This window comes from Psammomys obesus, unplaced genomic scaffold, assembly GCF_907164565.1.
Source record: "Psammomys obesus unplaced genomic scaffold, mPsaObe1.curated_primary_1811, whole genome shotgun sequence".
NCBI classification, from domain to species: domain Eukaryota; kingdom Metazoa; phylum Chordata; class Mammalia; order Rodentia; family Muridae; genus Psammomys; species Psammomys obesus.
Genome location: NW_026587216.1, coordinates 51,982,227 through 52,009,594, shown reverse-complemented (window position 1 = coordinate 52,009,594; position 27,368 = coordinate 51,982,227). Strand labels below are relative to the sequence as shown.

The window sequence follows — 27,368 nt, the reverse complement described above, 5'->3', positions numbered from 1 at the left end:
TATATATATATATATATATATATATATATATATATATATATATATATGTGTGACAATTTCTGTTTCCACATATCTGAGAACAGACATCTCTAACGGTAGCAATGGAGGAGGTGCTGGAGATATCCCAGACAGTGAAGTATTTGCTGTGCAAACATGAAGACCTCGTTCCATTATCTACATCAGCATAAAATAACAAGCCAGGCATAGCGGCATGCACTTACAATGCCAGTGCCGACAGTGTGTAGACAGGTGGGCCCCTAGGTCTTGGTGACTAATCAGTCTGCCTCATCAGCAAGCACCATGTTTCAGTGAGAGATCTTGTCTGAAAGGTCAAAGTGGATGAACCCTGAGGAACAAAGCCTGAAGCTGGTGTCTGGCTCCCACACGTACCCACATTCGCATGGACATACACTCATAATAATAAATGACTGTGATCTGCAATCACTGAGGACTTTTTGGATTGCTGCTACTCAGCTTTTCAATACCACTTTAACATCAGGGGAAGGATTCTACGCATAGAATCTTCAATTTGGGCTCCTGATCAACTACAGTAGCCCTGACTAACCTGATTCGGTGCTTCTTTCCACTATTTTCTAATATGTTCTAATGTAGTCTGATTAAATTCTGCAAAGTAAATATTATTTCTAGTTTGGTAATTAAAAAAAAAAATATACTCCAAAGGTTGAATAACTTGATGAGTAAAAAATGAAAATTAAGTACAAAGTAACAGACCCAAAACACCATCTTCTATAAAATGCGTTCAAGATCCAACTATGTTAATAAAAATCATACATGTCAAATTTTTACAGTATCTGACAGAAGAGCAAAATATGATTTGATTATTTATTAAAGGATGTCTTTACAATACCCAAGTCAGCAACTTATTATATGTTAGGGAAATATACTACTAACCAAAATATCACTAGATAAAATGATCAGTCATTCATGACGGGTTTTATTTTCCTCAATGAAGGTTTCCAGCCTGGTCAGTAATACAGCAAAATAACATTTCATGTGAAATGGATATAAAGTAAAAAGTTTTACTTAGAAATAAGCTACCTCAAATTCCATATACAAAGCCATTTGTTATACAGCACTACCAGAAGAGACTTAAGTATTTAACTTTCAATGCCTAGTAAGACCTCGTAAGCTGTTTTTCTTATCTTGTTCTTTAAAATTCAAAACTAAAAAAATCCCACTTGACTAAAAGGCAAAAAGGAAGGCTGTCCCTTCTAGGGTTAACAGATGCTTTTTGTAAGATTTTAGGTAAGATTAACCTTTTGCTCACAATAGGAATGGTTATTGGTTTTATTTTTTCACTGTCTTTAACTCAGGTAAAAATCAATACAGAGCGAGACAAAGGGCTCTAGAGGGTCTGGCAATACCAGCTTTTGGTTTGGCTCCTGCACAATTCTACAGCATGCTGAGGCTGGGAAGGATTAGCCTGCTTGTGTTGAGTAAACCAATGATACTCAATAAACAGTTTCTGTTGTAAACCCCTTAGGACGTGCAAAGCCACACTAGTTGGCAATAGACCAGATAAGCAGCAGAACCAGCTGTAATCTCATTTAGACCTGAGCTGATCCTCCTGTCCTTTCATTCCACAGGATCAAAGCAAACCACTGAGGAGGCAGCTGTATTACAGCAGCCCAGCTTGCCGGATGCGGCAAACATTTCATAAATTCTACTCCTTCAAGCAAGTCTCTACTAATCTACCCAGAGCTGGGACAATCAATGAATTTCTGAATTCATCAGAGTGGTCATTACAGGGTAACCACTTTCTCTTTGGAGAAAACTGTACATCAACTTTACACAGAGGCTGCTACTTTTGACCACTTTTTTTTCTTTCTGAAATGCCTACATGGGTTCCATCATATCAAATACAAATAGTTTTAAACTACCTAGTTCACAGAATGCTAAATTCTCTGTATACTAGAACTGAATACCATTCAAATATGCCAAAGTTTCAACAGTACTTCTTTTGCTTAAAGACACAGGGGTATGACAAACCCTACTGACCCCTGAACTGACACTTGGAAGAATTTTTAGGAAAAGGTTTTGCAGTTCATTAGAGATTACTAATGAATATTTTTAAATTATTACATAAAACAGAACACAATTTTAACGCATTCTTAAAAGCTGAATTGTTAAATGTTTCAGATTAATCCAAGTGTTTCATTACTCCTTTCAACAGGGGCTGATCCTTTAGTATTTTATTTGACTGTTTATGTTAAAAAAAAAAACACATAAATTTCAAGCCATGTACCTTTAAGGAGCACTCACGAATTTCAAACCAAAAAGAGTAGTAACAGATGTAAAGGGTCCCGACAAGGCAGATGCTAGACAGACCAGAGATGACTCTAAACACAGTAGAGAAAACAGTGCAGTGCTAGGAGATGAACAGCAGCAATTTTTACAAGAACCAAGAAGAACCAATGCTTCGGAGAACTGCAAAACACCCAGTGAGAAAGCTGGAAAACTTGTGGGCTTTGTGAACATTTCTGTTCTGAATACCACATTTTGTTTTAATTGTTATTAAAAATATTTACAAATATTCTTAAGCTCAAAACAAATGTGACTTAGCTTGTTCCTTCTCATCCACATTACAAGACAAAAATCTTGTTCGTTAAGTCAGATTCCCATGTTGTGCTTCAGTGCTTCTTCACAGACTCATGTTTTACCCTGCCTCTAGAAAATGCTGCAGTGACCAGGCCTCTCTAAGAAACTAAAATGAGGATTTGTAGTTCTGAAAACCATAGCAAGATGTATGGTCCATGCCAATGTGGATAGCACACCACATGTGTTCTGATCCCTCATGCTAACACGCCCTACATGCAGTTGGCCATTCCTCTTCCTCCACGCCTCAGATGCAGGAGTACCATTTAACATGATCACATAACAGTAAACGTGAAAAAAATCAAACCTTAGCTTTTCTAGTATTTGCAAAATCCAGATCTTTGTAGTAATAACATGATAGAAAACTGCAAAACTGTGTAATTATACTTTAATTGTATTGTGAGACATGCATTAATCACAAAGTTTAAGTACTAAGCACAGAATTATAATAATTCTGTAAAACAAATTTAAGCTAGCTAAGTAGGTCAGCACCACTAACATGCAACAGGAGACCTCTGGGAATTTATCAGTTAATGGCTATTTATGTGCAAATGAGTGCCCTCCAACCCTCCAAAATCCTGTGTAGCTGAAGGGTATTTCTGTTAACCAGGAGCACTGCTTAACTGCAGAAGAATAAATTAAACCATTTTATTGGAACCATTTTTAATTCTTTTCCTTTCCTTTTCCACATTCCCACACTTTCTAGAAGCACAATTTACAGAACATGCTTAACAATAAAAGGTTGCTAAGCAATTTTCAAAATTGATCTCCAATTCTTATTTTGCAGGACATAAAAAATTCAAAGGAATTTGTACCTACAATAATTTATCTTAACAGTCCATTTACCTATCAAAGGTAATTGAGAAGGGGGCAAAAGTTTTTGTTAAGAAGGGACTTAAGTGCCATGGTCTGAGCTCTTTAAAAAGAGAATTAATATTTGGATGTTTTCTGAAGGGCATGTGTTATGATTCATGACAGGAAGGCTTGCTTCCTGACTTGCGGTGTTACTGGGAAGAGATGGACTCTATGAGACAGAGTACAGAAGAAGAAAGTTGGTTGACTGACAGTGTGCCTTTCAATGCTGTCTCATTTGTTCATTCCAGGGCCGCCATTATGTGAGCAGCTTTATTCCGTTCTACCCTTCTTTACCACAGGCTCAAAACAATGGAGCTCACTGAAACAACTGTGGACCCTACACATACTCTCTCTGTACAGTTGGCTAATTCAAGCATTTCCAGGGAAAGCGGCCAACAAAGGGCAGCAGACAAGTTAAAAATTTTCAATCCGATAGAAGTATGGTCAAGAGGCCATTAAGGCCCCATTATCCAGAGTCCAGAAGGCATCAGACAATTAGTACAAAGATAAGGGGGGGGAGGGGGGACGACAGGTGAGAGGAGAAAGAGAAGAAGGAGGAGAAATTAAAACCTGGGTTGTGTCTTTTAGGTTTTAGATGGAGCAAGTTTAATATTGTGACAAATTATGTTTCAAATTGTGCTAGTATTTCATTGGAGCTCTTTTTCTCTACTATTTACTCAAAAACAGAAACAATCTAATGTTAAGTTAAAGACCAAGCCTAGAGATATCTTTAAAATGATAATCTTTCACAAAACAATGCAACTTCAGCTCTTCAAAAACTGAAATGTTTATGGGAAAACATCTTATCAAGATTCCACGCAAGATAATTTCACAGTACACTCCAAAAAGATGAGGGAAAGAAGTTCCAATCACTTTCCCCAACTGAGCTCTCCACAGATCTAAGTAAGTTAAAGCAGAGGAAATGGTTATCTCAGGTCAGCTTTGGATTACTGTAGTGTGGAAACAAATCACTGGTGGCTTCATAGGGCAAATACAACTGTCACCAAGTTCTGTACTGGAAAATGGTTTTTACATATTAAAGAGAAAGAAGAACTTTCAGGTCAAATGTTATGTGTTTAGTTTAAATGATACACATGAGACTCAAGATGCACTGCTGTCCCCAAAACATATAAGTGAAAGAGAATAGCTACAAACAAAATCATCAATTGAAGGGTCATGTGAGGATCTCCCTGCTCTGGTTTGGAGCTTCACAGTGGTTGCCTCAATACTCCAGCCACTGCTGATTCTCAGTCAGACCTCTCTGCAGTAGGCATGGCCCTACGGCTTAAGTAACCCTGCTAGGACACAGACAGGACCTGCGCTCACTGATGAAACAGATACATGGCTTAATGAAAGAGTATCAACATTAAAACAGCCTATCCACACACACACATTATCTAAAGAAGAGAAATATGTGAGCATATAAGTCAATGAAAATTACAACCTCTTTGTTTACATGGATAATATAAAGAGAATAACAAGCTTAGGATAACTAGGCCTAGAGAATAAGTGAGATTCCTAGAGCACAGGAAAACGGAATGATTCTATTAGTTAAACATACATAAGAAGCATATTTAAGTATAAGAGTCAGAGTTACAGCAAGTGTGGTGGTATACACCTTTAATACAAGTATTTAGGAGGCAGAGACTGGTGGAATTCTGTACGTTTGAGGTTAGCCTGGTGTATATGTCTAGTTCAAAACTCCGTGAGAACCTGTCTCAAAAAAATTAGAGCTATCATTTTTTAAAAATCCCTAATTATTTAAAACATGTCTTAAACATTATTGTGTGGTTAAACGAACTAGCCAGGACTATTAGAACATTGTTTTGTTTACTCCTTTAATACTTGGGCCTAGTTAAAACTTCAAAACTCTCTTATTTCCCCAAACAAGGACCATGTATGGATATAACCTAGAACCTCTGCTCAGATGTAGCCTGTGGTAGCTCAGTAACCAAGTGGGTTTCCCTAGTAAGGGGAACAGGGACTATTTCTGACATGAACTCAATGGCAGGCTCTTTGACCTCCCCAACCCCCAAGGGAGAAACAGCCCTGCTAGGCCACAGAGGAGGACTTTGCAGCCAGTCCTGAAGATACCTGATAAAACAGGGTCAGATGAAAGGGGAGGAGGTCCTCCCCTATCAGTGGACTTGGAAAGGGGCAGGGAGGAGATGAGGGAGGGTGGGTGGGATTGGAAGGGAATGAGGGAGCGGGATACAGCTGGGATAGAGTTAATAAAATGTAACTAATAATAAAAATAAAAATAAAAAAAAATGGTTAGCACCCCCGAGGGAGAAGCCTTGTCAGGCCACAGAGGAGGGCAATGCAAACAGTCCTGATGAGACCTGATAAGCTAGGGTCAGATAGAAGAGGAGGAGGACCTCTCCTATCAGTGGACTTGGAGAGGGGCATAGGAGGAGATGAGGGAGAGGAGGCTACAGCTGGGATACAAAGTGAATAAACTGTAATTAATATAAAGAATAAAAATTTCATTATAGAAATGGTTAGCACTTATAAATACATTTTAATATGATTAGCCTTGATTACCACTGTAGGTTCCTACCATGTCCCTTGTCTATAGGTCTCTCTCAGTTAACTGTGCACATGCAAGAAGATCAGGAACTAAATAAACAAGGAACATGTGATTCCATGGGGTGGGAAGTACACAAGTTGGTCTTAAGGACCTTAAATCCCAGTCTTTTTATTTTCTATCATTTAAATTTGTAGCACTCCCCCACCCCTTTTTTGTTTTATTCTTATTTCTCTCTCTCTCTCTCTCTCTCTCTCTCTGTGTGTGTGTGTGTGTGTGTGTGTGTGTGTGTGTGTATGCAACATATATGTGGATGCCCAGAGACCAAATGGGGATATCAGATCCCTTAGAACTAGTTATAGGTGGTTGTGACCCACCTGATTCTGGTGCTCTGGAGGAGCACCCAGTGTTTATAACCACTGAGCATCTCTGCAGCCTTATAAGGTGTCTCTCCAACAATGGCTGTCAAGACATATATCTTCCCACTACCTTTTGCCAATGAACCCACCTAGTTACAATTTATAATTGTGTCTTCAAATCTCTTTTTCCCCCAAGCAAAGGAAAATGAGAACTCAAACTGCCTCAAGTCTCTGATACACAAGAGGCCTAAGCAAATAAGCTGGTTACTAATGAACAATGATACCATCAATGTCTCTATCTGAAAACATCCTATAAAAGAAGTTGTTCCAAAATTCCTTAATTATGCATGTACTGAATATCTAATAACAACTATCTACTGACTAAAGTAAAAATGCTTGATGATACCTGGATCATTATTAGGTCGTCTTTAAAATTTTTCCTTATCATTCTCCCTTGTACTTTTATTTTACAGGTGTGTCAAAAAATGAGAAAACAGATAAACACAAGTAGAAGATAAAGAAATGTTGAGTTAAAATTAATCGTAGTAGCAATGTAAATCATATTATATTCATCAACCTTAAAAGGAAAAGAAAAACTTCCAAATAGGAGTGCATTCAACATAAAACTGGTTATGTGGTCCTCATCCTTCAGATGGAGAGGAGAAATAAGAAAAGTGGCCTAAGGCTCCATGGTATGAAGTAGGGACAAAAGATCACTGTGTATCCTAGCTCAATTTGCTTCTTCATATAAATTTAAGTTAGCCGTAAGCCAGTGGCTTCTCCTTCCTAAATAAATGTAAATACTGTATTAATAGCTACGTGAGCACATGAAGAAAGTATTTAATATCAAAGACCATAGCTAATATGAACAGGCAGCAATGTAATCTATTTCTTTCACTTTAATTCTTATATTAAAAATAGAAAAGCTGGAAGAAATACCAGTTTGAATAAAAATTTTCTAACTTGAGTAATTTCAAACTGAATGTCATAAAAGAAAGTATGACAAAATATATGTATGTGAGAAATTATATTAGACTCTCCAACAACCATTATTCCTATGGGAATACACCTTCCTCTCTAAGTGAGCTTACATGTTTATGAAAGTTTCTCCTGCTTCTCTAGATGACAGATGCAGGGTATCAGTCAAACAGTATGATTATTTCAGTCTATGCAGAACGATGAGAAGATGAAAGCATGTTAGTTTCTCCATAAGGCTAAACTTCCCTTGTGAGAAAGCCAAGATGTGGTTACTAGTAACGCAGATGATCCTGAAACAGACACGTGGCGTGGCTGTGTCTCCGGAAACACGGTGTGTGGAATTTACTACATAAACTCTGGAGACTATTCAACATTTTATATTACTAGTCTTCAGTACATAGGAAATTACAGATAAGGACTATTTCAGAATTCAGAAAAAAACAATGAAAGAGACAGAAGTACTTAGAGACCTCAAATGGCTGTTCTTTACGACTTCATACATTCTACTAGTCCAAAGGCATTTTCACATACTAACACTCTTACACACATAGTTGGGGGGGGCTAACCCAAGAAATATTTACTAAATTACACTGTACTTTCCCTTAGCAAACCAACAAAAGACCAAACAATAAAAACTCAAAAGCACACATACCTTGTTACATAAGTGTACATAATTTTAAGACTGTGATATTTATATGCATAAATCCTTCAAGGCTTAAAAATGTATTTATATGTGTCTTGCCTGTGTGAATTGACACGCATGCATGTACAAGTGACTGTGGGCGCCTTGGTATTGGACCCCACTGAGCTGGAGTTACAGGCATGGTTGCAAACCATCTGATGTGGACCAAAGCTGGGTCCTCTGCAAGATCAGTAGATAGACTTAATTATTAGGCCATCTCAAAGATACCCTTAAAATTTGTATACATCAAGAAAAGTATTACTGAATCATTATCAGGATAAGTTTTCAGGAATATACACTTTTCAAAGCTAAACCATTTAAAAATAAATTAGCTTTATTCTCCCTAAATATTAAAAGTTTTAACTTTTATGTCTTCCATTTTTTGCCATCACTCTTTCTCAATCTTGAGCAGTAGTTACCCCACAGGATAAATACAGGATAACAGGAGATAGACACTCATTCTTTCATTATTTGTGAAGAAAGTTGACTGGAGCATCCAATTCCCCAAACCAGCATTTCTTGGTTTTGGTTTAATCTATCCTTTCTCAGATATGCACACCCTCTAGTAATATACATCAGCAAAATCAAGTTAAAATAAAAAGCAAGTGGCAGCTGAAAATTTACATAATTTTTAAATGCTCAAAGCAATATTGTATTGGTTTGGATTATATTTTTCACAACAAAATATTAAAGTATGCTGTGCTCAAAAGACTAACAATGTGTAGCATATAAAGGGGATGGCATTACAATAAGAGAGAACAGGAATAGATGAAAAATGGTGTCAGAGAAACTGTGGAAAAGTGCAGTCATGGCAAATACCATCATGACGATTTACAATAATTCTATGTGTGGAAGTAGCTAATCATTTTCATTAAAGGAATCTACAAAAGATATCAAGAACAATTCAGGAAAGCATCTGAACTTAAGTCCACGTAAGGACAAGCTTCTAGAGACTTTAGCACCCCCTTCTAATGTCTGCCAGTTACGTGACACAGCAGGAATGACTTACTGCCGCATAACCACATCCATCCTTTGTCACAGGGCAATCCCAGAAAAATCCCATAATGGTACACAAGTCTCAAGAAAATATCTTCAGCATCTGTCTATTATTCTATCAATCACAGTGTCTTTCATTTCTTTACATGTCTACTTCCCTAGGTGGCGAGCACCGAGAACAGTAGTATGTTTTTATATACTGTTCTCCCAACAGGGCACAAAGTCCCATAGCAGCTACCTGTCAGGCACCTGATCACAATCAACTGACGGAAAAATAGTAATTTCTGTTTCATTTGTAATTATACATCTAAAAGCAAAATTTTCTGTTATATACCAAGAAAAATAAGATAACATATTATGAATTTACTTAAAATAGGAAGAGTTTTTCAAAAAATATTACTAAAATAATTAAAAATGAAACTCAAAAATCTTAAAGTCGGAAACTTTAAAATATAGCTGGGATGTCACATGCTTTCCCTTTACTTCTCTGAAACCAGGGGATAACCAGTAATGACAATAAAGGCTATTGATATTATGTATGCATTAACCATGTATTATCTTATTCTTCAAAGCAGCTCTTTAGTGTATAATTATGTGCATTTTCCAAATTAGAAAAATGAGGCTTGGAGAAGTTATACAACTTGCTAAAGATTATGACTAGCAGAAAAAAAGTCAAACCTGTGTTTTTGACCTTCAAAAAGTAAACAGAATTTTTTATTTTAAGTAAATGACTCTTTATATGACTCAAGCATTAATTGACCTAGGGAGACGTTTATCAGGCATTGGCTATTTCAAGAACTCAGAAAAATAAGCTATTGTTATTACCTGTTAATAAGGAACCCAAATCTTCAAGCAAATTGGATTTTGAAAACTAAAACAAAATGAAGGTAATTTAATATACAGCTCTTGTATGTTTGCTGGATTCAGTAAATGGAAGCTTACACAGTGTTGTCTTAACATGTATGTACATAGTACATACAGAGATGCCCTTTTCTTAGTTAAAAAAAAAGTTGGAGCCAGGAGCAGTAGTGCACGCCTTTAATCACAGCACTTGAGAAGCAGAGGCAGGCAGATCTCTGAGTTCAAGGCCAGCCTGCCCTACATAGTAAGTTCTAGGACAATCAGGGCAACAGAGGATCTTGTCTCAAAAAGACAAGCAAACAAACCAAGTTGTTAAATTTCACAGTATAATTTTTAAGTTTGATTCTCACCTGAAAGAGTTGGTGGGGGAAAAAAAAGGTGTGGCTCAAAGCAGCAGTTAAGAGCAGGTAAGAAGCTAGCTGCTTTTGCAGAGAATCCAAGTATCCAAGTTGGCCAGATCACAAGTGCCACCTGTAACTTCAGCCCAGGGCACCTAAAAACCCTGTTCTGGCCTCCATGGGCATGTGCACACATGTGGTACAGACAAATACACATTTTTAAAAAATGATAATCTCCAAGTTATTGCTAATGGCGCCCTCTGGAGGAGGGCAGTTTAAGAAGAGACATAACTTTAATTTTCTTCTATTAATATATACACTTTTTTATTTAGTTTTTCCAAGATACATAAAGTTTGATAATAAAAGAATGTAAGACAATCATTAACATCTCTCTAAAGCTTTCAAATGCTTCTAATTCTATTACTTATTCTTCTACACAAAATAAGTGTAGCTCTTACTGTTCATCAAAGATGCTTCTCCCTGAAGCAGAGGGAGACTGTTACAGAAAACCATAACCGGTCAAATGCAGAGTGCCTAGTCCCAATGGATACATCTACAACACTAATTCTGCTCGGAGACTCAGGGAACAACGCTGAAGGTTAGAAGAACTGTCAAGAAGTCTGCTGTAAGACTGTGAGAAAGACCGAGGAAGGCTTACCTCCCCATGATACCATAATACTGGAATAATATGGCTGCCTAAACAAGCCATACACAGTGACAACATCAAGAAGACATGCTAATTTTAGACAGACTCAAGGGGCTCCACCCCTCGACAAAGAATTACAAGCAACAATAACTGCTGAGGAAACTTAATCTTCCCCAGGCGTGAGCCTTGAACTGGTTACACCATACTAAGTGGCCAGCCTGAGACGAGTGTAGACAAGGGCTGCTAAGCAGGGCCCTGCAGGTGTTATTCGTATACGATATGCACTTGTGTGTATATATGTGAAACAATAGCTAAAGACATAGAAGCCAGGAACTGGAAAGGAGTGGGGCCAACAGATCACTTCACTAGTGTGCTAGAGGGAGAGGACACAGGTCTGAAGGGAGGAGAAGGGAAGAAAAGAAATGATGCAACTTTATTTTAAAAACCACTTTAGATGGCAGCTGTAGAAAGAAATAAACCTCAAGAAAATGGTTGGGCACACTAATTAAAAGGGAAAGAAACAAAAATTAACTTTTGGAAATATTAATAATTTACCGAACCTTTTAGAGTCATTTCATCACATATTTGAAAGCTGGCCACCTCTATTTCTGCAGTTTTCTTCTTATAAACAAACTAGAATAGTAATTTTTAAGTTTTTACTATAAGCTTTCCTAATTTGTAGAATGTATATAGTTATTTATGTAAGTACATGCAAATATATTAACCTTGAGCTTAATTCAACTATGCCTCCCAACAATATTTTAGCTATACATAAGGTTCTATATTTTAAATTATATTAAAAATATCTTCCACATACAATCAAGTCAGTGAATGTTAAAGCATTACTTATCATGCTCTATGAATGACACCCGGTGAGTGGGATAGTAACTTCACAGTAAAAAGAACATGTCTAGACACAAAATACTTTCCATACATCTTTGTATCTAACTACTGAAAGATCAAACAAAACATTAACTTTTCACAAATAGACATGGGCTCTTCTCTTTTGTCCTCCAAACTTCCCATGGCCTTTCCCCCCAGCATGTCATATGCTCTCATACTCCCTTTCAAATTCATGGCCTCGTTTTCTGCAATACTGCTACATAAATATACAAATAACACAGGCTGAGTCTGTCTAGTGATAGCTGCATGCACATGTTTTCAGGGCTGACCACTCTGTCTGTCTGTCTATCTACACACCTACACATATAAAATGGAATTATGATACCAAAATAATATAAATGCAATTGATATGGGAAGCTATTAATAGCCATTTACATTAAAGGGCACTAATTTGGTTATATTTAATCTATTTGCTTTAAAATGCATATGAACTTGAAAAGTAGAATGGGCTCTAACGAAACATCAAGAGTAATGCTATGTGACAGGTAGCTTTTCCAGTTAATCTCCATTTTCTGGATTAATACCACAAATGTCTGATTCCGATTTTTTTTTTAAGTTACAACTGAGGAAGTACAATTAAAGGAAACAGTCTTGTATGAGATTTCTGATGGTTTTGTTTTTTTTTAAAAATTTTGGCTTATAAGAGACATTTGTCTTCTATCCCACTCCTCCCTGAGAGACACTCAAAGGATTTTTTTTTTTTTTTTACTTTGTATCTCTATCAGGTACATTTCAAACTATGCTAGCACTGTGGTTGGTACCCTGCTGTTAGACTCCGAAGATTACTTTTTAGTAAAGTGCTGTTACTGATGAAAATATATAACTGAGAGACCCACCCACCCACCTGAGGTCCCCTCAAAGAGCAGTCCCTTAGAATGGATTTAAGGGAGGGTCCCTGTGCTGTGTTTGGAGCACTTTGCTTTGATAAACAACCAATTTCCCCGGATTGAGGCATTTACTGTATCAAGTAGGCTTTAAGCCTACTTTCCAGCCATTTTGTATATTCTACTAGCAGCTCCCCCTCCCCCACCCCCCACCAAAAGCACACCAGATTTCTGGAAATCTGGTTTTGTGGTTTCCAGGAAAACTGCCAGTAGGAGGCAGCAACGCCTGCCTGTGGCAGCAGCAGTGGCTCTGCTCCGCACTGTAGTTAGCTGCTCGCTTCATTCTTCTGTCATTATAGAAGCAAGATGACACTGTTCTCTAATCCAGCCAAAGCTGATAAGTACCATCAACCTGTCACTTCCTACATTTCAAATTCTAACATCACAGCATCAAAGAGTTTTACATTTCGATTTCTTTGCTGGCAGCAGCCGGGAGCCTCTCATTCTCCCACGGTGTTCTAATGCTGCATCTGCACACCGCGGTTACTCCCAGACTGAATAGCAGGTCATCCCCTGCTCACTGAGCTCATCTGTGGCCCATGTGCTAGGCAATTTAGATCCAATCAGCCCTTATTTAGCTCAAGAGTAATGAGCAGCATAGTGACACAGACTTAAGCCTGACCCTCAGGACACTGCTCATCAAGCAGTAAAACTGTGACAAAATCATTCATCTTCCACCCGCTGGCAAGAAATAATACTCGCACTCACTGTATTACTTTTCAAGATAAAAAAAAAAAAAAAAGTCCTGAATTTTCATGATGTGAGACATTAATTTGCAGAAAGCTGAATTCCCTTAAACCCCCCTGTTGCTATGAGCTCACCAGGGGGAAATAGGCCTTAGGAGACTGAAATGGAATAAAGAAAATTGCTCCAGCTTTCTTTTCATTTTAAATAAGCCTTAAATCTGACAAGAGACATCCTGAAGAGAGAAAAATATGTATCTTGTAAGGTAAAGAAGAAACAATTGAAATTAAGAGTTTTAAATGCCAGTTTCACTCCCTATTCTCGATTTTGTTGAAATGTTAATAAATACAATTTTAAAAAGCAATTACTCATACTTCTTTACAGAACGAATGGAGGAAGGTAAGGCTATTCTTTATAAACAATATGGTGGCAAAAGTAAACCTTATGCCAGAACGAAACGTCCTTGGATGTTGTCTGTAAAACACATGATAAAAGACAACAGCTTTGGGGAGATAAAAGAAATTGTGAGGCTAGCCAGGTGTACTTCAGACTACAATAAATTTAGGTCTTTTCTGTAATTTATAGTGCCTTGTGAGTCTATTAATCCAAAAATAATTACGGACATAATGAAGATATTGGCTTCCTTCCCACACTGACATCACACCATTACATTAGTGCAAACAACACATATGTAGCTCTTAAATTTTACTCACTTCCACAGAGCACTTCCCTTGTAGAACCAAGTCACAGTTCCAGTGTATGACATCAAGTTTCTCTGGCTTTAGTCCATTTAATAATTTTTGTTGATTTTACCTATCCCACAGTTGAAGAAGAGTTAACTTGAGCAAACTTGTCACAAAAGGGGACTCACCAGTCTTTAATACTTATTATAAATGACAACGTGTCTTTTAAGAATCAGAATGACATTGGTGCTGTGTAAGCCAATGTGGATATCTTCCCACAAGCTCATGGCCGACTGCATCTAATGTTTCCAGGACAGGGGAGGCCTAAAGCCTGGCGTGAACCTTGAGTTCGGACAAGACGGCAATGCGTTCAACTCCTCAGCATCCTCTAATTTATTACCACTGATTAATACCAAAATACCAAAATACTCACAGCATTCTCCTTACAAAACCGAGCAGGAATCAAGTGGTTTCTTTAAAGTGCATTTCATCTGTCCCTGACCCACTCAATACTATTAATCTCGTGTCAGTATTCTGTCTCTACCCCTTTCATTTCTCTTCTCTTTTCCTCTGTCACCATGAAAGTAGATTTTCTATATTTTACCCCACTTTCCCCATCATAATTTTTGTAACTTTAAACTCCTGGTAGTAATTATGCAAAAAAACAAAAAACCAAAAACCTCATAAAGATTAATTTCTGAAATTCCTTAATGGATAATCTTGAAAATATAAATCTAATGTTCCACTTGCATACTTAACAAAATTTTAATGAATTAAGAACATGAAATTTGACTGATAAGCAGAGATTTCAAAAGCAAAAGCAAAACAAGTATAAAGCACCCAAGACTAATAAGGGCAAAGAAAAATTCATGAAGCATTCTTATTTTCTCTTATAAAGGCTACAGGCTCTAAACATCACATCTGATCCTTACTGTCAACCTGTTCTCTTACATTGCACTGGAGTAACTAGACTATCCAACACAGAATCTTCAGTTCTGTGAAATTTTCTTAAACTATATTTAATAGTTTATTTTCTTTATTCTCTTTTCTCAGTTCTCTTTTCCAAGTATCTTGCTTCTCATCCAATCCCAACACAATTTACTTAGAGGATAAAGTTCTTATAGATGCAGCTTCAACAGAGTAGTTCTCAAACTTTTTGAAGACAAAGAAGCTCAAGCGCCCTCTTACTCCACCTGCTTCCCTATTCAAGTATTCAAAGAGTCTGATGATACTTATTAAGTTGGAAAACAAAACAAAAAATTGCCACTAACAGCTCAGCTACATAAAATAAACATGGTAAGCCTTGCTTTTCAATACCATCAAAACATTCCAATTAATTAGAAAGAATGTATTTCCTAGAATCTTCTGGATGTCCTTTCTACTCAGAGATGCTTTGGAGGCAATAAACACACAATAAAAAATGAATTTTAGATTTCTGCCTTAAATCCACACCCTAACTACACAAGCACTGTCTGCTTTCCGGTAGATACTAACAAGATCGGTTGTATAAACATAAAATACTGAGAAATACAAACCATTATCTATTAAATATGGTGACTAAAATAACAGAATATAAAATGATTATGACTTAAATAGACATCTAAGTTTCTTTCTCCTGTCAGTCTATCATTGATATAATATATGAATACTAAATAAATTTCATTTGATTGTATCACATGTGTCTTGCTACAGTAGTCACTGAAAGTGTTACTTGAATTTGTTGAAAAAAACTTTTATGCATTTATATGTATCCTTTGCAGAAAAATAATTACACTATGAAGTTGAAAGCAATAAAGGACATTAGAGCAATTCAAATGAAACACATTGTTTAAGAGTAAAGACACTTGTTAGATGTGGTTGCAAAGGCCTTCAAATGAAACACATTGTTTAAGAGTAAAGACACTTGTCAGATGTGGTTGCAAAGGCCTTTAACTCCAACACTCTGGGTGGGACGGGGGAGGGCTGGTAGAGGCAAGCCTTCATTGAGATACTGAGTTCTGGACAGCTTTGTCTACAAGGTGAGTCCAGGACAACCAGAGCTCTGTTAAACAAAGAAATCCTGCCTCGAAAAAATAAAAACAAAACAAAGCGTAATGATACTTCGGTAAGTACACATTTCAGAGATGCCTGAAAGATATTGTTCACACAATAATAAAAAAAGAAATTAAAGAGAAGCACCACATATTGAATACACTAAGATAATTACAACCCTTCTTTTGAATAGATACATGTCAGTGCTTTCCAACTGTTTTTCTGACCACCACCTCCCCCTTTCAAAGATTTCTTTATGTATGAGTGTTGTATCTGCAGATACCTGGTATCCACAGGTTACAAGAAGGTGTCGAAGATGTCTGAAACTGAGTATGTACGGTTGTGAACCATGTGTGTGTGCTCGGAACCCAACCAGATCCTCTGTGAGCAAGAACATATTCTTAATCACCCAATCCCAACTGGGACAATTTCTCTGTGCTAACTCTCCAGCCGATTTTCTGCTCTTTGCCGCAGTAACAACTGTCCAGAAGATCTTCCCTACAATTGTGCTGTTGTTAATCACAGTAAGAGTTTAAGCCCTTACTTTAATGTGTACTCCCTGCAGCCCATGGTAGACTTTTCACAAGAAGCAAAAGCAAAAGGCACATTACCTGTTGGCTGCCTAGAATACTGAATGACTTCCTCCATTCATGAGGTTCTGATTCTACTTACAGCTCTTATGTACTAATTTGTAAAATTCTCTTGCCCTCAAATGCCTCTAAATGACTTATCTCCCTCTTGTGTCTGCTACCCTGCCTGTATGCCCCTCGTGAGAGGCTTTGACTATTTGATATTCTAGCTTTAACAATTACATTCTTGGATTTAATCCTTTCAAAATCATGCTTTTCACAGTGTCAGCTGGTTCAATGCAGATTCATTCTATCATCTTGGCCATATTTTAGTCTAACCATTCAATGAGTTTTGATAGAAAATATAAGCAAAGGTAGCTTCAATTGATTAAATAAAGGGGGATTCACAAAAGACTTAATTCATGCCAGGAGAGTCAGATTGTGGATGGCTTTGAAGACCAGAGATGCATAATTATTTTTCTATGCCCACCAGAATATCACTTAGGTGAAAATGATATAATCAGTTTCTTTATTCAAGAAGGTAAAGGTGAGAAAAGAATATGAAATAAATATAAGCAAGAGCAACAAAAAATAGGTCTTTACCAAAAAATAAAAGCTTTTATACAGTAAAAGACAAAAAGAATAAAGTTAATCCATAAGAGAAAATATTTGCAGATCATATATTTGATGGGGTCTGTGTCTAGACTATATAAAAAGCCTATATAACTCAATAACAAAATATTTTAAAATGTATACAATGTATGAACAGACTTATTCAGAGAGATAATGGTCAATAATCATATGAAAATATGTTCAGTATTATTAATCACCACAGACGTGCAGACAGCATCAGGATGAGGTGGCATCTCTCACCCATGAAGATCTCAAAAGAAAAGTCACATAGCAGCCATACTGTCGAGGCTGCAATCTCTCGGTGATATGATACACTTTGTTTATATGGAAGGAATAAATATGAAATGGTATAGTCTCTTTAATGCAGTTTAGCAAGTTAAGCAGCATGATTCAACAACTCCACTCCTATACATATACCCAAACAAAATATTTAAACTTTCACTTATAAACCTTTGCCAATAATGATATGGATATATAATTTTTTTCTTATATGATCTTTAAAAAACACCTTATTTTGATGCAGGAAATGTATTATCTCTAGAGCAAAGTTCATTGTCAATCCAATAGATGATCTAGACAATAATACCTACACATGAAAAAAATATAGAAGTTCAGCAAAATATAAAAAGTAAACAAATATTGTTAATCTGATAGAATGTAGTTTGCATTACTACATAAATTTACAAAATATGTAAAAAATAAACTATAGAATTTTAGCCTCATTAAAAATATATATGGTCAAAATACTAATTTATAAAATATATAACTTGGCTGAAAGATATATAAAATGGCATAAAAATGTATTTACATAGGTTGGATTTTATAATTCCCCAAATACTAAAGTTTATATTACATTCTTTAGAGATACTTGTGCACCTTTTGGCTCACTCTTGAGTAAGCAACATATTTGGACTCAGTTTCTCAAATATAGACTGATAATATACTTCTCTATGAAGCATTTATGTGCTCTCCCTGAAATTATGATAACACTGCCCTCAAATTTACATAATATATATTAGCATAAAAGTTTTACCTAGTAACATTTACCTGTAATAAACTATTTTTCAGAAATTATTGCTACAGTCTATCCTCATGACTAGACACGCCATAATGATAGGAAGATGCCTGCATGCTGTCCAGAATGTACATCCCATTTTTTTCAAGAAACAGTGTTCACAGTATACGGCACAGCAGACCCTCAAGAGAGTAACTCCTCATGTACTACCTATTTTCCTAATCAAGGAGACCAGGTTTTCTCCCCAAGGGAAAGAAAAAGAAAACCTTCTGTTTAGAATGACATCACACCAGTAAAAGGTAGCACTAAGTATGGAAAATATTTGAGGGAAATAACAAGTATGTATCTGAACTCATCATGTATGCACATGCACTCTCTCTTGCTCTCGCTCACTCTCCTTCCCTCCCTCTGTTCCTGTTCTCTTCTAATACCAGGACAGTAAAATAAAAAGCAGATGATCTTCTAACCTCATGGGGTTGGGTGGGGGTTGGTTATAAAAGTAAGTGTATTTTCAAGCCAGGAAAAAAAGGCAAAGAAGCTTAATCTTCTAGGGAATTGTACACAGCCATACTACAAAGGAATGTAATCATCTCCTTTATGCTACATACTTTTAGTGTCAACATTTAGCATTTTATGCAAGTTCTCCAATACCTTTAGACTTCTTTGATACTAGGCTCTTGTTTAATACAAAATAGGATGTCAGTTGATCAATATCCATTTGGCTTAAATTCATAAGTCCACAATTTCCCTTAAGTGTTAGAACAAACAACTACAAAGCCTAAAAATGTATTGTTTCTTTTTTCAGTTCAAAATGATATTTGCAGGTGCCAAAAGGCATTTTGAAACCACTCACCCTTACATCACTAAAAATGAAAAAGGGGGATGAGGAGGAGGGAGAATCCCACGAGGCCTTATGTGTCAAGTTTTTGCCCAGAGCTAATTTTCATAGCTATGTTATAAAACCTGAAAATAGAGGTTTATAATGGAAATGCTGACAGACTCTTAACTATAGCAGGCCGAATGGATATAATTAAAGAAAACCTTTCAGCTACACCTAACCACAAATGAAAGACTGCATTTTTATATTAACCTCAAATAACAACAAGTGAAAACTGGAAATGTGATTCCATAAAGGAAATGTAAAATGCTAAAGATGACCGATAAACCTATTTGACATTTAGAGTTTTAAACAGAGGTATTTAGTTAATATAACCAAGACAGTATTTTCACAATGCTACTTAATCAGAAATAAAGGATGCTCTGGTGAGCCATCAGCTTCAGTTAGCAAAAAAGTGGCATATGAAGCTATTATTTCTTAACAGCCTAGAGGGAGCTGCTTCTCCCTTTAATCAGGAATCTTAATTCTGTAATTTCTGTCATGCAGCTATTAAATGGCTATCTATTCAACACACACACTGCACACACTCATAAACATACCTCACACTTCACAGATACACAACTGCACACTCATTTATGCAAGGGCTGCTACTTTATTCCCGTCTGAATTTTAAACAGAGGAGATTGTTAAGGTAAAGTATTTTCATCCTTTCCCTTGGGCAGGGATGCAGCCAAGAATAAGTATCATCAATCTATGTAATCCATCTTCCCTAGCTAAATCAAAAGTCAAAGAATTTAGCTTTGTGCTCAACTCTAAAGCAGAACAGGTGCCTATGCTTTAATTTTTAAAAACTACCCCAAATGTTTTGAGCTTTTCAATAATATCTTTAGTGGACAGTGTAATTGACGTAGGCTACCAAAAAAGAAAATTTCCAACAAAAGTTATAGGTTTTGGATTTAAAAAATCAGGAACAAATCTCTTCCAAAGATTTTTTTATTATTATTTATTATGTATACAATGCTTTGCCTGCATCTATACCTGCACGCCAGAAGAGGGCACCAGATCTCATTATAGATGGCTGTGAGCCACCATGTGGTTGCTGGGAATTGAACCCAGGACCTCTGGAAGAACAGACAGTGCCCTTAACCTCTGAGCCATCTCTCCAGTCCCAGGAAAGAAAACTCTACGTTCAGATAAACAAAGGACTTAAAAAGGGGGAGAGGCACCCTTTCTTTTTAGAATAAACAATTCTATGTGATTTCTAGAGACTTTCATAAAAATATTCCAAAGGAAATGCTTGTCTGCACTGCCAATATCTATCTGAAAGCGCTAAACTGAAAATATCCAAGTCACAGTCTGTTATACATGTTGTGGTTAGTTCAATGAAGACATGACAAATGACCACCCAAGATCCAGAGATGCACGAGCCAACAAACCTACAGTGTAACAGCAGCGAGACTTTCACAAGCTGCACCACTCTGCTGGCATCATTCAGAATGGCCTCAGACTCCTCTCAAAGCTCCTCTATTTTTGACACCAGTTCTTTATGGCACTTGTTTTCAGTCAGTGGTAACTCAGTGGTTAAGGCGGCTTCCTGGAGGACCCAAGATCAGTACCCAGCATCCACATCTGGAAGCTTACAACTGCTTGTTCACTCCAGCTCAGGAAACCTGATACCCTCGTAGGCCTCCAGTGCCCTCTGGCCTCCACTGACACCTATATTCATATGTGTACACACCTAAGTTTTTTTCAAAAAGCAATCTTACAAAAAATATACATGTGTATATGGATTCAATGTTGCTTTTGCATAGTCTGCTCTAACAATAAACAGCATACACATGCTCACACATACACAGACATACACCCTGCTCCAAGAAGAGCAAACCTCAAACTCAATTCAGAAACAGTTAAGAAAAACTACTAGCATAAATGTAAATTTGCTTCACCTTATATACAATCCACACTGTGTTTGGGTATACTTTTCCCCTGCAGTCCTTATGGTCATCTCTAAATTCATCACCAATGTGGTCCCCATTAACAAAACCCTATAACTCATACGGCACTTTTAAGCAGTATTTTTAGAATTCTTAAGATGGATTGGCTTTAATGCTAAAATAATTTACTAATTTGAATTTTAGAGAATAAAATTTTGTTTTAATCACAAAAATAACATTGAAGTGGTTGATGTGACATCAATAAATCAGACAAATATTTTGTTACATGTAATTTACTTGTCTCCACATTTTATAATTCATTTTCTGATTCATAAACTGCAAAATTACTAAAATAAGAGAATCAAATGCCTCCAAGAAGCCACTATTTTTCAGAAGGAAAAGGAAAAGGCTCATGCACATACGCACAAGCAATGACAATTTCAGGCTTGCCTCCAGTCTGCAGATTGTGCTCACTGTGCTTCCCACTGCTGAATGAAACAGAGGTGATGCCGTGAGGGACATCAGAAGGAGGCACAGTGAGCACAGTGCAAGAGCACAGTCTCAAGGCTGAAATCTAATGGGATAAACATATCGATAATTTCATTTTCATCTATGACTAAATGGAAGAATTAATAAAGGTGGTAATATTTGAAAATTATAAATCCTCAAAAACTATTGAAATATTCTTCTATTCCACACTATAATTTTTTAAAGCTTATTTATTTTTATTTCATGTGTATGGGTGTTTTGTGTGCATATACTTCTATGAAATTTGTGTGCCTTGTATCCATGTACATCAGAAGTCATCTGATCACCTGGAACTGTAGTTACAGATGGTTGCAATGTTGCCATGTGGTGATGGAAACGGAATCCAAGTCCTTTCCAAGAACAAGTAGTACTCTTAAGTGCTAAACATTCCAGCCCATTCACTGAAATTTTACAGAATCACCAAAGAGAATTTCATAGACTCAAACAAATGTTAGTTTGTTTCTCTTCTCTGGCATTTCCACTAAACTCGGTACTTTGTTTCTATCTTAGTGTGTATGCACTTCCTAAGTTATTTTCCAGTGTTCTAAAAATGAAAATGAACAAAATTCAACGATATCCATTCATATATAAAACACACGACCACTTATTCTTACAAATTAATTTACAGATACACTTCTTCAAGTACACAGATGCACTTATATAAAAATGTTAAATAAAATGTGCTGTAATACAGATGGTAAATAATATCAATGTCATTATTAGGGACAAATGGTGCAAATAAATCCTTGATACAGCACTATAATGTAACACTAAGTAGTCTTTACAAAGAAGTAGGTAAGTCTCCACATAACAACATAAAAAGTTGCCCAGAAAATACTAAGCAAAGAGAAAAGGAGGTTTCTAATACAGATCAAGAACACTTTAAATGTAAAAATGGCAGAAAACATCTGAAATGTCCTTAGGGAATCAGAAGTACAGCAGTGTTCCTCTGCCTCAGTACTGCTGAGCTCTGCTATATGATTTACCTGGTGAACTGTTAGACCTTTAGATGTATGATGGCCTCCACACACAAAATGCGAGGGGCATCTTCCTAGCTGTGACAACTAAACATATCTCCAGACATTACCAAATATCCCCTAAAGAACAAACTCGTTCCTAAGAAAATCACTAAACTACAGAGTGAAGGTGAGGGTTAACACATTTCACCACACTATATTCACAATGTAAAGAAAGAATATTAACAAAACAGAAAACTGCTAGAGTGAATATTTATAGGTGATGAATCTAAAAAAACTATGTAAAGCCAGGCATTGTGACATATACCTTGTCATCCCAGCATTTGGACGGTACAGATTAGAACAATGAAATTCTGAATTCCAGGCCCACCTCAATTACATCATGATTTTGAATTCCCAGCCTAGACTCTCTCTCTTAATTCCCCAAAATCAACCTCCCCAAAATCTATTCAAAATTAAATTTAATATTAAAAGGTGGAATAAAAACAATTTATTACTAAAATCTGTACATCTAAAGAAACTAATCAAGAGAGAGGACCCTGACTAAAATGCTCAATCCCCATCTTGAAAGGCAAAGAGGAAGGACATCAGAAGAAGAAGAAAACAGGAAACAAGCTAGGAACCTGCCACAGAGGGCCTCTGAAAGGCTCTGCCCTGCAGACTATCAAAGCAGATGCTGAGTCTTATGGCCAACTGTTGGGCAATGTGCATGGAATCTTATGTAAGAAGTGGGAAATAGTAAGATCTGGAGTGGACAAGAACTCCACAAGGAGAGCAACAGAACCAGAAATTTGAACACAGGGGTCTTCCCAGAGACTCATGCTCTAACCAAGTACCATGCATGGAGATAACCTAGAACCCCTGCACAGATGTAGCCCATGGCAGTTTGGTGTCCAAGTGGGTTCCATAGTAATGGGAAGAGGGACTGCCTCTGACATAATCTGATTGGCCTGCTCTTTGATCACCTCCCCCTGAGGGGGGAGCAGCCTTACCAGGCCACAGAAGATGACAATACAGCCACTCCTGATGAGATCTGATAGACTAAGATCAGAAGGAAGGAGAGGAAGACCTCCCTTATCAGTGGACTTGGGGAGGGGCATGCGTGAAGAAAAGGGTGGGAGGGTGGGATCGGGATGGGAGGAGGGAGGGGCTTATGGGGGGATACAAAGTGAATAAAGTGTAATTAATAAAAATAAAAAAATAAAAAAAATTATTTTACATTTTGCTACTTTTTTTCTAGGACTGATTCTTCTGAAGATGTAAAACTCTTCCTTCCCTTGTTCTTTTGTTTTTAAATCTTCCAAGTATGGTAGTTCTCAATTACCATGGCAGTTCAGAATAGTGCCCCCTTGCTTTTTATATTACCAACCAAAACTGAATGAAGACAGAAATTTCTACTTAAGCTAGAAAGCACAGGGAAATGCTATTTTTTAAATGAATTTAAAATGAAATTAGTCTGTTAGATAAAAGAAAATATGTTGATATATTCTGACTCCAAAAACATTTTTATTCAAAGATCCGTATCTCTACTGTGCTCCAGCCCCTAAAGACACATTTCTACATTCAAGTTCTAGCCAACTTTTCACTAACAATGACTATACAGGGATAAATTTATTAAGAACATATACTCAGCTGGGCATGGTGGTGCATGCTTGTAATCCCAGCACTCAGGAAGGCAGGTGCAAGTGGATCACTATGGGTTCGAGGACAGCCTGATCTACAAAGTGAGTCCAGGACAGCCAAGGCTACACAGAGAAACCCTGTCTTAAGAAGAAAAAGAAAAAAGAAAGAAAAAAAAAAAACATACTCAAAAAGTAAAATTTACAAAATAATCTAAATGCAATGAATATTCTAACTGTAGTTATATCAGTCAATAACTTACAAATGAGTATATCTGTAAATTAACATATCTGTACAATTTGAATGAGCCTTAAAACATAAGCCTTGTATTGATTTCTGTTAAAAAATACAACTACAATTTCAGGAAATATTTGAGATAGTGGAGATTACAAGTAAACTTTCAGTTCCAACTTAAAAACACCATTTTAAAGAAAAAAGTCACACAACGTAGGAGGTGGCGAGATGGCTAGCAAGTAAAACCCTTTACTGTGCAAACCTGGTAACAAGAATTTGATCCCCAGATTTTCCATGAAAGAATTGACTCCTGAAAGTTGTCCTGTGACTTCCTATATATATATGCCATAGAATGTGCATACCCACTCACATTCATGCATTATACACACACAAAATACTGAGTTAAAATAAACGAGTACACTGTAACCCAAACATCCCTAAGGGAAAAATCCATAGACTTCTATGAAAGCCGCCTTACACTTGAACTTGTGCTAGTTTTGGTCAAACTAGTGCACCTCTTTTGGTCACTTGGGGGAGAAACAATGCAGAAAGGCTCCAGACTCACACCAGGGTGCTCTCAGTTTACTTTTGTTGCCCGTGCCTACATAAAAGCTTTCTTGGGAAGAACTAGTGTTTGAAAACTAATGACATACACCAAAACAGAAGTAAAATCACGGTCTTCTACACTTGGAGTCCATAAGTATTTCAAAAGAGAAGCTTACCAGCACTGTGTTAGAAAACATACCTGATTCTAGCCAGCACAGCCTGTAGAAAGCTCAGCACTCTCCTAAGCTCAGACTCCCCACAGGCTCGCAGCAGCATGCTAAATCCATCATTGAGAAGATGCGCGTGAGCAGCGTATAAGCAGCAGCTGCTCTCAAACACATCTTGAACCCCATCAATGTAGATGGAGAGCAGTGTCCACAGAGTGTGCCTCTGGGCCATTTCATCATTCTTAGACACCAAGAATTCCTTGGCTTTCTCTTGGAACTCACATGACAGTTTCTCAGCCCAAACAGCCATGTCCAGGTTTTTCTGGGCATACATCAGGAGGAATGCCATCTGACCCTTCCAAACAAGGGCTCTATGAGATGGCGTGGAGGCAGGCCTGAGGAAACGGAGGAGCTCTAAAACACGGCTTGCTACATCTTCTATCTCTGCAACAGCTGCTAACAGTAGAAAAAGGATGAAAAAGTTCTGTAGGCCAACTTCAGTTAGTTCTTCCATTCGTTTTTGATGAAATTTAGAGTATATTCTATAAAACATGAAAAATAGTAACATTAGCTCATTAACTAAAATCTATCATTTAAAAATATTTTCCTCCAATATTCATGACATAGTGTTACTATAAAATCAGCTAATTTTTTATGTGTGGTACAGAGCCTGAGGTTGGCATCAGTCTTTCTCAGTTGTACCGCACATTGAGATAGGGCCTCTCATTGAACACAGAGTATATCCTTTCCTACAGGCTTGCTGGGCACCTTGCCCCAGGGGTCCACTGTCTGTACCTCTCAAGGGCTAAGACTGTGTCAGCCTCTGACTCTGCCCAGCATTCACAAGATGACGGAGATTTTAATTCCCACCCTTACCCACTGAGCCATTGCCCTAGGTCAAGTGTTAACTGTCACTGTGAAATTGCGCTGTCACTATTTCTATTTCGCAATGCCCACTAACATAGCAAACTGCTATGGATCACAGGGTGCAGGAGCTCCTCCCAACGAGGATGGAAACGCCATTTCCTATGGTGCAGACCTTTCCCCTTTGAATTCCCATCATTTTCCTTACTTCCTGACAAGTAAGACAGAATATATGGTATAGCCTGGACCTCAAAATGTCCAGGGGTGTGAGGCTTGTGCAGCAGTGAAGTGCACTGGGAGATAGTGGCATCTGTAGGATAGAGGCCATATAGAATTAGGGCACTTACTGAGACACCATCCTCCTGTCACTCTGTATTTCTGTCCCTGGCAAGAAGGCAAGTGGCTTTTGCTCAGTGTTATGCACCTCCATGGGTCATGGACTGAAAATCTAGAACCAAGAAGCAAATAAACCCTTCCTGTAGAAACTGCTTACTTCAAGCATTACCACAGAATTGAAACCAAACTCTTCTAAGCACAATTCCGAGTGCTCTCACTGAAGTTTTAATTCAACAATTTTTCATAACTGTTCTTAAATGTTTTCCCCTCCACCCTTCAGAAAGACATGGTTTTATTTTGTACTGTATAACAATTCAAGGAGCTAGGTTATTTTTCCTAGTTGTACGGAAAAGTTATGAGAGTTCAAATACCTAAGCCAACCATTACAAAATTTAATCTCTCATCAAAGTTACCCACTATAACCTAACAGTACATTTCTCTCAACATTCAAGAGTTTAAAATTGGAATATAATTCATCATGACTTTCTACTCGTGAATGAGGCTGTTTTATAATTTCTATATATACATTTGGTTGTTAAGATATAAATAATTAAAGCATACAGATTGAGTGTTCATTCACAATGGAACTGCATACGTAAGAGCTCATATGCTCCACAAAGTAAGGACCTATTTAATTCTCTTTCTTCCCATACTATCCCCACTACAATGGTTATACTGAGTATTGGCCCATTAATACTCTCAAGTGTATTATAATAATTTTTTAATTAATGGAGTTATGAGTGTTATGTTTTTCATAGAAGTACTTAAGTTTGAGAAGTCTCTCATGCAGCCTTGCTGGTCCTGACCTCCCAATGTAACTAAGGATGCTCTTGAGGTAACAATTCTCTTGCCCTAAATGCTGAAGGGGCATACTACCACACTCAGCTTATTAAACTAAAATCTGTGCATCTAAAGAAACTAATCAAGAGAGAGGACCCTGACTAAAACGCTCAATCCCCATCCTGAAGGAAAGGACATCAGAAGAAGAAGAAAACAGGAAACAAGCTAGAAACCCAACACAGAGGGCCTCTGAAAGGCTCTGCCCTGCAGACTATCAAAGCAGA

The 27,368-nt window shown here is 37.2% G+C and overlaps 1 protein-coding gene across 2 annotated transcripts in view; it reads right to left on the bottom strand.

Moving 5' to 3' along the window:
* Positions 1–27,368, bottom strand: part of Mms22l (MMS22 like, DNA repair protein) — a 123,459-nt gene that overhangs the window by 49,687 nt on the left and 46,404 nt on the right. For both annotated transcript variants that reach the window (XM_055603626.1, XM_055603627.1), the window contains exon 13: positions 25,137–25,646. In XM_055603626.1, coding sequence (XP_055459601.1) covers positions 25,137–25,646 — 510 coding nt within the window. The remainder of the gene's footprint in view (positions 1–25,136; positions 25,647–27,368) is intronic.